The 13,907-nt window shown below is 31.9% G+C and overlaps 1 protein-coding gene across 1 annotated transcript; it reads left to right on the forward strand.

The window, feature by feature from the left end:
- Window positions 1-163: 163 nt before the first annotated feature.
- Window positions 164-13,887, forward strand: LOC118197936 (putative palmitoyltransferase ZDHHC24). Its single transcript, XM_085822032.1, has 2 exons — window positions 164-471; window positions 7,897-13,887. The coding sequence occupies exon 2, from the start codon at window positions 7,899-7,901 to the stop codon at window positions 8,766-8,768; it is 870 nt and encodes a 289-aa protein (XP_085678158.1). The 5' UTR covers window positions 164-471; window positions 7,897-7,898; the 3' UTR covers window positions 8,769-13,887.
- The last annotated feature ends 20 nt before the right edge of the window (window positions 13,888-13,907 follow it).

The following is a 13,907-nucleotide window of genomic DNA, read 5'->3' on the forward strand; positions in this document are numbered from 1 at the left end:
AAAGTATAGTTTTTGACCTTAGTTGATAAGCGAAATAGAATTCAGTTAATTTTAACTGAATTATTGATTGCGTATTTTTTTAAATGTATGATAGTTATCATATGCCGTTATATTTTATTAATCTCGTAACAAAGTTTATTAACTGTGACCTATACAATCTTTGTTTAGCAAACAAATCCCGCCAATGCTTATTTATCACGTCAGTGACTTGTATTGAAGGTTGAAATTAAAGAGGAAAAAATAATCAGGTTTTGTAATTCTCTACTTTATGAACGAAAGTTGAAGTAGTTGACACTACTGTAGTAAGGTTACATATTCTCAGTCATTCAGTTAGATATGACAGAACGTCTAGTATACAAAAGTAAAGTTAACAGTGCAAAATAAACTCTCGCATTTGTTCGGCGTTAATTTTACTCATTCAAATCGAAGTGAGGACCTGCTCCATCACATTCGAAGGTCTCGTATTTGCAGGTAGGAAAATGCTCTCTTAATTAAGAAAGCTTTAAATAGCTCATATATTATACGCAAAATTTTGTTTCGTCATGTATTTCGCATGTTAAAATAGAATTTTATCGAAAAATAGTCTGTTCAAAATTTGGAGCCGAATTTTTACAAAAATACTGTTTAAGTATTTACTAGATAATACTTGGATATACACTTACTTTTTTGTGTCCTTAGTTTAATTACGTATAAGGTATTTTTTTAATATATCTATTTGGCTTTTATTTGACCCTTGATTAGTCGTTCACATTGCAAATATAATGAGTAAGGTAAGTGGCATTGGTAGTATTCAAGAACTGATGTTAACATATCAGTATTAATTAATAGGTTGTTTCTTTTTTTGTTCTCTTGTTATTATCATTTTTAAACTCGTTAATAATTCAAGCAAAAGTTCGAAAGAAGATTTTTTTATATTTTGAATATTAAACAAAAGCTCTATGAAAGTAACAAAATTAAGTATCAGTGTACCAGCCGATATGTTACAAAAATTCCATCCCCGATTCCTGCGAGAATTTGGCAGCTTTATGAGCTGTTCTAGCTTCTTTTATTAAAAGGAAATTTTGTAACTTTCTTTTCTAATTAATGTTCTCACTTTGTATGTCTTTGGCTGAAGATAGGTGGGGGAAGGCTTTTTTAATTCAGTGACAATTTCAAACTATTAGAACAAGCACTGGATAATTATTTTTTTGTAACCTTTTCCAGTGGAAATTTCTTAGAACACTTCTTTGTCTTGTACAAATTTTTACTGCATTTTGTAACATATATTTATGAGATTTACTGAGAAATTTACCAAAAGCAATTCATTATTTTCTTCCACATGGTATTCTGCCAGAATTGTCAAGTTTCAGTTCTCATGCATCAAAATTGTATGTGAAGAACATTGTTTAAATTGCATTGAAGCAGCCCTCCTATACTTGTTGATTTTTTAAGATTAGTTGTAGCTAACTGTGCCTGTTAGTACAACTTTTTTTTTTTTTTTATGGTAGGAGCCCATAACTTTGAAAATAATCCAGTTCTTTTTTGTTTTGTAGGAGGCAGATCTAAAATTTTAATAATTTCTTTCAAAATGCAAGAAAAAGTACAGTAATAATAGTTAATTTGGTACTATTCGGTTTCGAGGGCTGTAATAATTTAGATGAAAGTTTAATTTCATATAATATTTTGCTACCGAGTTATCGCTAAAGCATGTCATCTCGTTGGTTGTTCAAACATAATTTTCTATAATGAATGATGCCTTTTCTTTGAAAACATTTTCGGTGAAGTGCAGAATCGCCCGCTTGTTTCTTTGACGCTTTTTACAAGGGTAAAAACAATTGGAATTGGGTCAATTTTCTTTTACTTTTTAAGTGACAACAGGTCGATGTGTACATAGATAAAGTGAAGGATGTGCGCAGTGCCATTTTTGTGCAATTCTGAGATTTTTTTTTAAGTGAAAATAAGTTGATGTGTAATATGGATACTGAGTATGTGTATTTCTTAAAAATGCATCAAGCAGTGGGTGATTCTGCAATTTACCCAAAATTCCATCGCAGACTTTTCATCATAGGAAATTCCCAAATTGTTAATCTATAGGATATCAAAAAAGGAATTAAAAATTAAACTGGTATTTCAATGGTGTCTTAACAAATATAGAACTATATAAAGTTATGCAATCTGAAATCAGCGTGTACGCGAGATTTGGCACGCTGTTAAATGGATGTGTTTGCTAGATTTAGCGCTTTCCTGCATACATTTTCGCTGCAATTTTTTTACGGCCCTCAAAACCGAATAGTATACCGTTAATTTATATCTTTGTTCATTAAAACAAAGATGGCTTCTCAAGAAACAATTGAAGTTCCATAAGTTTGAAAGCATAGATATTATGAGTATGCTATTATGTCACATGTGTCCATAATTGGTACTAAATAATCCTGCTTGGTGACAGTTTCATAGTCGATGGGATGATACATAAGTGCCTAAAATTCTAGCAGTTTTGAGTAGGATCAAACGTAGATCCTCTCTTCTCCAGGAGCAAAAAATTTTAAATGTCCAGGATTTCGTAGAATATAAATACCCATCAGTACTAAAAGTCACCTCTCTAAAACTACTATCCTCATGGAAGAACCAGGGCTGTGGAGTCTGAATCGGAGTCGGGTAGATTTTTGGGTAAATGGAGTTGGAGTCGCTAAACACGTCGACTCTGACTCCAGTTTTTGTTAAACAGTTTGAATTTGAAATGAAGTTAAAGTGAATTGAAAAAAAAAAAAAAAAAATTAGTGACTAACTGAGTTAATATTTTTATTTATGGACTATATACAGTAATAAATAGTTATTTTCTATTTTATTGGCATATTAGTAAATAAATATAAGGGAACAGGATGGATGTGATATTTGCCATTATTAATTAAACTGATTCATATAGTTACTAATCTCATTGGTGAATTCAGGTCAGCAGCGAGAACTCCCAAAATTGATGCCATTCTTAGAAAGCGAGCAGGAAAAGGAGCAATGCAATGGAGAAGTACATGTTTGATGATATAGTGGTTGTTAGGATTAAGAACTTTTTCAGAAGATGTAAATAACTCTTATATTTCACTAACAGAAAGACTGTGGAATGATCTTGCAGAACTGGAAATCCTTCTTTCAACACCGTATATAGCCACAAAAATGCTACAATCTGAAGAACTTACAGAAGATGTAGATAACCTTGATGTTTCACTAACAGAAAGACTGTGGAATGATCTTGCAGAATTGAAAACTCTTCTTTCTATACCATATAGAGCCACCAAAAAGCTACAATCTGAAGAATTAACAAGCCTGGAAGAATGCAATGTTTGTTCTTTCTAAAATGGAGAGTTTATTGCAGAAGGAATCATTTCTTCAATGAAGAAAAGAGAAACTAGTTTGCTAGACAATAAGATTGTGCTGAGTTCAAAATTGTTGCGTGCGTACGGGTTCGTTATGAAATGAATGCACAAGTCCGATGAAAAATGAACAAAAATTTATTATTATCACAACAGAAATGCTTAAATTTTCTCAAATTATCATGCAGTATCACAATATCTCACAGTAGTTATCTTTTAACTACTTAAATGTACAATAGAACGTAATTCAAAACAGCTAAAGAACGCTAATTCGCGAATTCGCTATAATCAACAAGAGCAGTTTTCTAAACAACAACAAACTAAGCAACTACTACAAACTGAGATGTTTTCCTCCTTTTATAAGATTTTAAAATCACGCGCTAGAATTTTCCAGTACTTTCTCGAAATCAAAAAAGAGATATTTATTTATTTAATGCACGCGCTCTTGTATTTTCAATTTTCCAGCTTAGCTTTCTTTTAATATTCGTCATGCGCTGCACTGCGCGAGAAATAAAACCATTTAATTTGTAATTGAACTAACATTAGCTTTTTAAATACCAAATTCGTAACACTGCCCCCTTCCCAAGGACTGCACGTCCCGGGCAGTACAATCCCTGGACATGAAGCTAAACTTACAACTGTGGCATAAATGCAACTGAGGCATAAACATTACATTACAATATCAAACAACATGAACAATAAATGCAATAACTAACTTAAACAAATCAAATACACATTTAAAAACAAAAAGGACCATGGTCTGATACTATTTACAATTATTTACATTATGTACTATGGCCATAGTAATAAGCTAACCTGTCGTAAGAGTTCGAAGACTCACAGATCCGAACCACGACGTCATTCGTGTTCAGCACTGTATATGGACCATCCGAAGGTGACTGTAATTTAGGACTCGGTCCTTTTCGTTGAATTGGGTTCCACAACCACACCTTGTCTCCTTTGTTGGATCTCTGTCTAGTAGCTCTTGTGTCGCATCTGGTCTTCATTTTCTCTGTCGCCAAGTTGACTCGCTTTCGTGCAGAACAGTGCATCCCTTCAAACCGGGCCTGGGAATCTTGGATGTGTTCCTCAGGCGATGAAGGCGCATCCGTACGGCGATGAAACAGGCGGTCACAAGGCAGACGAAGGTCTCGACCGAAGAGCATCTGAGATGGAGAATAGCTGGTAGTCTGGTGTTTCTTTTCGACCCTAGCATGATTTCGGCTGTTTCTTGAGCTGGTTCTTTCGGACAAAGCGTCGGCATTTCCAGGTGAGGATCCCTTCTTAGGATGGATAGTCATGTCTTCAGATCCTGAAAGCAGTTTGTTGTTTTTCAAGTCTAAGGAAAAATTGTATTTCCTTAAAAAGTCCAATCCGAGTATGCATGGATCTGTAATATCCGCCACATATGCTGTGTGATGGTAGGCGGCACTTCCAAACGTGATGTTTACGTTTAACTTCCCAGTTATGTCGATCTTGTCACCAGACGCAGTCTGAAGGGTAACACAGGATGGCGTCCAAATAAGTTTATCTTTAAACTGTTCAGCTAAATCTTTCCTAATGATGGTAACATTAGCTCCTGTGTCAATGATCATACTGCAAGGAACTCCATCGATATTCCCATTGATGGACAGTCCGTTATTGTTGCCACTCACTGTATAAATTTTAAGAGCTTTAAAACAAGGTTTTTCACTATCTGGCAACCTCCGTTCCTCGATATGGTCACTAATTTGTTTACTGCGTTGTTGCTGGGAAATGGTCTTATTTTCCGTACCTCGGGGTGTTCTGCAGTTTCTTCGTATGTGGCCTTCAACTCCGCAGTTCCAGCACTTAAGAATTAGTTTCTTTTCACTTCTGTTCCGTCTCAAGCCACTGACTTGTCTGGTAAAATCATCTGCTTTATATTCCGTACCCTGGGGTGTTCTGCAATTCCGTCTTAGGTGACCTTCACTACCACATCTCCAACACCTTAGAGCCACTTTCTTCTCGCTCCTACTCCGTATCAAATCTTCGACTTGTCTGGCTAAATCATCTAAACGAGCCATCAGTTGCTCCACTGGCTCATGGACTCGCACAGCTCTAACTGGGTAGCGATCTCTACTAGTTGCTTGCTGGGCTGCCTCGAACTTCATGGCGTACAACAGAGCGCTTTTTATGTCCTTTACATCTGCCATTCGAAGAGCTTTCTGTATTTCAGCATCTCGGATGCCGTCGATAAAGTATTGTAAGGACAGGATTTCCCTTGTTTCTGTCGGGCATTCCGAAAAGGCGAGATGGGACAGCCTTTCAACATCCGCGGCGAGCTCCTGAAGTGTTTCGGTAGGCTTCTGTTGACGAGATTTTAATTGGAGCCTGCTGTAGTCTTTTAAACATTTCTCGCCAAAGCGCAGCTCCAAAGCGCCGGATAGAGCTTCGAAATCTAGCCTTTGATTTTCGGGAAGCGTCTGCTCTCAGAGAAGCGGCGAGATGACAGGCCTTAGCTTGGGAATCCCATCCATTCGCATCCGCAACGATAGAAAATTGTGTCCTATACACCTGCCAGGAGGTCTTCCCATCATATGTAGATAGTTTCAGAACGGAACGAGCAGGCATCGATAAAAATTTAAAACCTTCAGAATTGTTTCCTACCGTCGCTATGCACTTCTTTAGGCTGTCAACTTCTTTGGTGACGGCAGCAGAAACCCTATCATCAATTTTTTGTTCGACGGCAGAAACTCTCTCTTCTATATGTTCTTTTACAGAAGAAATTCTTTCTTCTACTTGTTCTTTTACCGAAGAAACTCTTTCTTCTATTTGTCCAACTTTAGTTTCAACCGCGTCTATTCTGCCTTCCATAGCCTCAAATTTATTTTCTATTACGCAGGTAATTTCTCTTTTCATTTCGTCCTGACCTGCTTTCATCTCATTTTTAAGAGATTTCATCTCTTCCTTAACGGATTCCTGGCCCAATTTCATTTCTCCTTTAACGGATTCCTGGCCCAATTTCATTTCTCCTTTAACGGATTCCTGGCCCAACTTCATTTCTTCTTTAACGGACCTAATTTCTTCTTTAACAGAGTCTTTCATTTCTTCTTTAAATGTAGCAAAGGCTACCATGAATTGTTTTAACTGTTCTTCCATCGCTCTTGTGATTGGCATTCAAAACCCCACTCCTGACACCAAAAATTGTTGCGTGCGTACGGGTTCGTTATGAAATGAATGCACAAGTCCGATGAAAAATGAACAAAAATTTATTATTATCACAACAGAAATGCTTAAATTTTCTCAAATTATCATGCAGTATCACAATATCTCACAGTAGTTATCTTTTAACTACTTAAATGTACAATAGAACGTAATTCAAAACAGCTAAAGAACGCTAATCCGCGAATTCGCTATAATCAACAAGAGCAGTTTTCTAAACAACAACAAACTAAGCAACTACTACAAACTGAGATGTTTTCCTCCTTTTATAAGATTTTAAAATCACGTGCTAGAATTTTCCAGTACTTTCTCGAGATCAAAAAGAGATATTTATTTATTTAATGCACGCGCTCTCAATTTTCCGGCTTAGCTTTCTTTTAATATTCGTCACGCGCTGCACTGCACGAGAAATAAAACCATTTAATTTGTAATTGAACTAACATTAGCTTTTTAAATACCAAATTCGTAACAATATATGTAGATCCAAAACAACGAATTTTGTTGGATGACAAGCAAATTAAAAAGGCAAAGCTATCTATGAACTTTCATTAAGAATGAAATTATTCTTAGAACAACTAGAGTATTCAAATCAGGACAGTCAAACTGCAGGTATAGCAATTGAGTTTCTATCATCTTCTTCCACTAATGAATTAGATTTTGAGAAATATTTGGATCATATTGGAAAGGCTAAGGCAAAGCGAACGAAAATAAAGAACCGAGAGCCTTTAGATATAAAAATGAAAAAATACAAACAAGATTTATATGCGGCCTTTGAAGAAATAGATAAATATGATTGCTCTTGCAAGACACCTCTTTTAGAACTTACAAAAATCTATCCTGAAAAGTTAAAGGAAGTAGTCGTAATAGTAACAGCTCTTCTTCCTACTCAAGTCAGTGTGGAAGTACTCTTCTCAATTCTGAAGTTTATCAAATTGGATCTATGGTCCTCTAATAAAGATCTTGCTGAAGTTTTACTGTTTCTTAAAAATTACTAATGCCAGTTTTTCCATTTCATAATAAATGCTAATTAATATAAAAAATTTGCTATGCATCAATTATTATATGTAGCATCTACTATTTCTTTTATATTAAAAAAATAAGCTGTACCCATGTTTATATGTTTACATATATATGAAGGAGTCGAAGTTGGAGTCATTAAAATTCCATGAATCGGAGTCTGTCATTTTCCTTACCAATTCCACAGCCCTGGGAAGAACTAAACTGTCTGAAAATCATTGTCTTTGGGGGAATTTCAGTGTATGCTGTATTTTTCACAAATGTTGCTGTACATAAAAAAGATTATACTAACATAGTATTTTTTTTATTAATTCATTGGAATTAACTTTTTTTTTTTTTTTTTCCTTTTCAGCAATGATTATGAAAAGATGGAGATTCGTTTTTTCTGATGGTTTTTCATTTGCTTTTCTTCTGACATGTGTGATATCAGAATTTATATTTGAATTATTTATTGTATTACCAGTTGCAGAAGAAGGTTATATTCCTTTATCTGTTCATGTATTCCTGGGAACATTTGTTTTCATCAATATACTGAGCAATTTGGCTATGGTCATCTTAAAAGATACAACAACAAGAAAGATAATTTTGCCATCATTATTGAAACCTGGTTGGTACTTCTGTTATGTTTGTGAAGCCAACTCACCCCCTCGTTCTTTTCACTGTGATAGATGTAAAATATGCATATTAAAGAGAGATCATCATTGTGCATTTGCTGGTCGATGTATTGGGCTGAAAAATTTTCGATATTTCTTGCTGTTTCTTTTCTATCTGTCTTTGGGTGCTATGTATGCAATGCTGTTCAATATGTATTTTATTTGGAATGTTCTAGGTGGCTTTTCTTTCTTTTCAATTGGAGCTCATTTTGTGCCTTTTATATTTTGGATATTGGGTTATCTGAGCTTCAGAGTATTTATATGTACTTTGATGTCTCTGTTATCAATTATTGGAGTTTTGTGTGTTACTTATTTTTTCTTTTTTCATTTGAATCAAATGTTGCACAATCAGACAACTTATGAGCGCATTGAAAATATCCGTGATTATGATCTAGGGTGGAAAAACAACTTAGTTGAAAGTCTTGGCCAGCGATGGCACATGGTGTGGTTTTTACCTTTCGTGGAATCACCATTGCCTAGTGATGGCTTGTCATTTTTATCTAACAAAAGTACAGCGAGTGATTTGTTGAACTATAATGTAGCTGGAAGCGTAAGACACCGACATCTATGAATTATCTTTTACCAGATTTTTTTTTTCATATTTTCTTGGTGCTAAAAAATATTTGTACATAAAAATTTTAAAATGTAATACTCATGATATATGCTTCATGGAAAAAAACTTTACCATATTTAAAGAGCTTTGTACTTATATTTTGTGAAACATTTAAAAGAAGTGGCTGTATTGATTGTTCAGAGTACATTAGAAAAAGGATATATTTCAGTTTGTAAGTCTTTTTCATTGCAAAAAGGTGATTATTAAAATTTTGGATACAAAATTTGAGGTAATCCAAATTCTTCACAAAAAGCCATTTTATAACCACAGTTGTATTTCATAAAATTACTTTTGTGAATTAAGTGGATTATTCTTTAGAAAATTTCAGTGCAGTAAAAGGCGATCTAGGGAAATTGTGTGAATGCATTTTAGTCTATGAATTGGGATGCATGTCATGATGCAATGGAGCAGTCTTGTAATTCAGCATTGCAGATATGTTGTTTTGATTGATGGCCATGAAAATTTTGCGAATAGGGATTAATCGTTATAGTTTAATTTCCAACTCTGCCTGGTACAGGCATAAACCTTTTTAATTCTTTTTTCTTTTCTGCAATGACTCTTTGACTGTCCTATGTGTAATTTCTCTAAAACAACTGTTAAGTCTGTCATGAATTTCCCTATGCTCAACTTCAGTAGGAATGAAATTTATTGTGGTTCTTAGCTTCCCTTTAGTAAAATCATTAATTTGAAATGTCATTCTTTTTCCCCAAAACCTCTGAGCTCTTCTAGTACCAAATATTTCGAATGACTTTTCTTTTTCTTTCTGTCACTTAGCAAATTTTTTAATTCGAATGATTTTTATAGATAACCACTTGCGCTACGACTAAACTTCACAGTTGCGGTGCCATGTGCTACAATATAACAAGCGGTAAAGTGTCTCATTTACGTTGCTCCTCGACGTGGTGTTCACGTCGCTCGCGGTTTGAGACAAAAGCATCTCGGCGTGCGTCGCAAAAGCACAAGTGGTTAAATCTACTCTGTAAATTTACTTATGACATAATTCAAATGTTGAAATGTTTTTTAATAGCTATGATGACATATTTTGAGCAATTAAGAAAACCACTAAATTTTTCTGTTTTATCAAGTTTCATATCAAACCACAATATATTAATATACTTTATATATTGTATATGAGACTGTGATGGTTTAGGTTTTATCAGTATAACCAGGCTTACAAAATATAATACACAATTATGCGGTTCTAAAAATCTTGCTGAAAATTTACATTTTTCCTGAACTATTTTAAGTAGCAATTTGTAATTTGATTATATTTTATATTCTTAAAAATACTACATAGTATAATGAATAACATTTTAATATTTCTAAAGTGCAACAAAACAATTTTGTAAGATTTTGAAATCATATACAATTACCAACACTAGCAATGGCAAATTCAGTATTACTATTGATATAGAAATATTCATATATTTTTTTCTAAAAAGTAATTGTGGAGCAATTTCTTGAATATAGTCAAAAAAATTTTTCCAATAAATTACTTTTTAAATATGGTGAAAATAGAAATATTGTATAAATATAATAAATTTATGTATGTTAAATAATAATTTTCATGTAAATCAGCTTTTATTGGAATGCAAATAATAATTTTATTTACCTTTTTTAAAAATAAATTGCTTATATAACCTATTTATTCCTGTAAATATTAAATTGTCCAGAATTTTTTTTAATGTCTCCAAAATTTTAACCACCAAATATGTTGTTAATTGACAAGTAGGAATTAAATTATTTGTTTATATTTAATATACAAGGTACTACAAAAACTTACATATTCACTTTTTGGACATTAAAAGACCTTAAATGTAATAATCTGAAGAATATGATGTCATTCAAAGTCTTTGAAATAATTATTTCATAAGTAAATGTGAAAATTTCATGCATTGTAAAAACTAAAGAGCAAAATCATCATTGGAAATATTAGAAATGGTGTTTCTGAGAAAAACAGTGAAAAAGCAAGAGTAACAATAGGTGTTGGCAATTTTTGAAGCTTATTATGATATTGTTTCATACCATATAAATATGTCCAATTTATATCTCAAAATATGAAACTGAATATACAAGTTTTGCATAGATTTCTTAATTTAAGATTTTTGTCAGGGGGGGGGGTAATCAAAAGCTCTACAAGTTGTGAAATAAAAAGTGCTCGATCACAATGAATTAAATTCATTTTACAATATTAATATATTTACTATATTGTATAATCAGTTATCTAAGATAATAAATAATGATGCCATTATATCTAGTCAACTACTTTAAGAAAGCTCAAATTCAGTAGAATTATAATAATTAGAGTTTAATATAATTATTGCATTAAAACTTCTAAATTTTAACCCATCAGTAATATATGCATCAAAATCATCAATAATATACATATATATATTCATTAGCATTTGTACCGGTGCTTTTATGTATATACATGTCAAAATGTGCCCAGCCATTAAAGCATATCACAAAGATAAGAATCCAGGTTCAAAATCAGCGATGCATTTAAAATTATAATTGAGAAAATAAGGTTTGGGCATGAGTACTTTTTATATTAGGGTAGCTATCTGGGATTTTAGGAGCATTAAACATTGTGCTATATCTTTTTTATTAAAAGACAGAGGTTTTTTTATGAATATCCCTCACTAAATGTTATTTAAATTTCTTGTAGTAAATGGTATATTTAGAATCTAAAGGAATTAAAAATGTTTAACTTTTTGTTCTTGTTTCATTTGAGGATCTTTAATACACAAACAGAACATTTAATTTTCTCCCATATCTTATAAAACTTCTGAAAATTTAATTATCTACCTCATTTTAAGATGATAATTACATAATTTTACCTCATTTTAAGTTTATTAATTTTAAAATTGTGAATAAATCAAAAATTAGATTGCCAGATTTATTAATATTTGGAAATTTGAGGATTTACAAGAATAAAATAATTTTACATGAAAATACTATACTTGCTCTGAGTTAAAGAAAGTGACAAATATCTGATTTTCAGAAAAATTTGGGTTCTCTTATTTGAAATATTTAAATATTAATTTTTAACCATCTAAATTTCATGAGCATGTGTCTAGTCATGTATTCGTTATTTATATATTCAAAGTGGATTTAATTTTTATGGATATGTTTTGAAGTAAATGAAAAGATGGACTATTTACAGAGAAGGACAATTCTTAATTTCTAATTCTAAGCCTGATAGATATTACTAGTTGCTATTGGTCCATGTAAAATAAAGGAAATTTGCATTTTAAAACAAATATCTGCGATTATGCAATTTGTATTAGAAAAAAAAAAAAGTCATTTACTTTTGCAGTAAATCTTTCCAGATTGTAAAAAAACCATGATCTTATTTTATGCATCTGGAAGTTGATATTTAACTATGTATTTTGAATTTGTATAACAGCTGTATATCTTTCAATGGAAGTATAAAAATTAATATATAGTTCCATATGGGTGAAACATAAGAGATGAAATTCCCTCTATTAAAATGTCGGATTATGTTAAGTTGTTACTGTATAATAAATGAAATAGAAATGATGTTAAGTTATTAAATTTAAAATATTATTTACCTTGGATTACTGTATAAAAGTGTGTTACTGTGTATTTTGAATTTGTATAAATTATTAGTAAACAAATTATGTAGTCTCCAGAAAGTTCATGGGCAAAGTAATTAAAAATTATTCGACTTTCTTCATGTACATCAACACATTTTTGACAATAATTAACTGCACTATTAATGCCGTTTTGCCAGTATAATCAGCATTGTTGGAAGCAGTTCTATAGTGTTTTTCTGACAGTCTTTAATGCTTTGTTATTTTGGTCCTGAGCTTTACCGTGTATTCTAAATGCTACTACCCCTGCAATTCCATTTTGATTTTTTGAAACAGTAAAAAGTTATGCAGAGTTAAATTAGTAGTAAAAGAAAGAATTTTTAGCATAATGATTAAATTACGGACCAGGAATTCATGAACAGCTAATGGCATATTGTCACAATGTAAAATTAATCTGCTTCCATCCAACAATTTTGGTCACGTATATAGAGTACTAGGCATATCAAAGTATTCACATAATAGGCAGTATTTATAAATTGCCTTATAAGAAAAATTCATTGTGCACATTCCCATGAATAATAACAATAATAAACAACGATTATGATTTTGACTCTTGATCTCCATCTTTGGGATCCTTTGGTTAATGGTTCTGCTTTTATTTTCCATTCTTTTACTTTGAGACATTGAGTGTTAAAATTATAAATTTTGAACCTGACTCATCACCTGATAAAGAAAATCATGATGTGGCAGTGATTTTTTTAGAGTGTTTACTAAAATAGCAGTTTTTTCACTCTTATTATTTTTATTAAATCAAACATTTTAACATAGTTTTCTTTGCACATAGTTTTTCCCCATTCACAAATTCTTGAATAAAGTTATAGGAACATACATTTTATCTAAATTTAATTCTTTAATAATCATTCCTGCAGTTGGTCATTAATCAAGCTACATACAAGACCCCACTTCGGTGATTCTTCATTGGTAAGCACATTAAAGACCCTCTTGCAAGCTTTTAAACCCATTTGAATGTTGTTGATCACTATATCATTGACTCTCTGATCTCTGCTTCTATATTTTATGAAGTTTCATTTCAAATTTGATAAAAAATTTAACAATAACTGCTGATTATATTAACATATTGCATTTCATCTCAATTGTAAAAGTACATATAAATGGAAAAGTTTTTATTTGTATTAGATATAATTAAAAAAAAAGAGACATATTGAAGATAAAGAATATTTGTATGATATTCCTGTGTCCAGGTGGAGAAAAACAGTATCAGTCTATGAACTTTCTGGACAAAGACTATTTTCGATGATATTACATCAAATGATTAAAAAACGTTTTGACTATTTACATATTTTTTTAAATCTTTTTATAAAGTATGTTTGAATATGTGTTTAATATATATATAAATTTTTTACTTTTGTGATTCAGTACATTTGATGAATTTATAAGCCAAAAAGTTATGAAAATTATACATAAATCTTGCTGAATAAAAATTAATTCTAATTGTTGAAGTAGTTATTTTCAAGTCCAG

Source organism: Stegodyphus dumicola, chromosome 8 (assembly GCF_044657685.1).
Source record: "Stegodyphus dumicola isolate Sdum_Otavi_A_Nest chromosome 8, ASM4465768v1".
In the NCBI taxonomy this organism is placed as follows: domain Eukaryota; kingdom Metazoa; phylum Arthropoda; class Arachnida; order Araneae; family Eresidae; genus Stegodyphus; species Stegodyphus dumicola.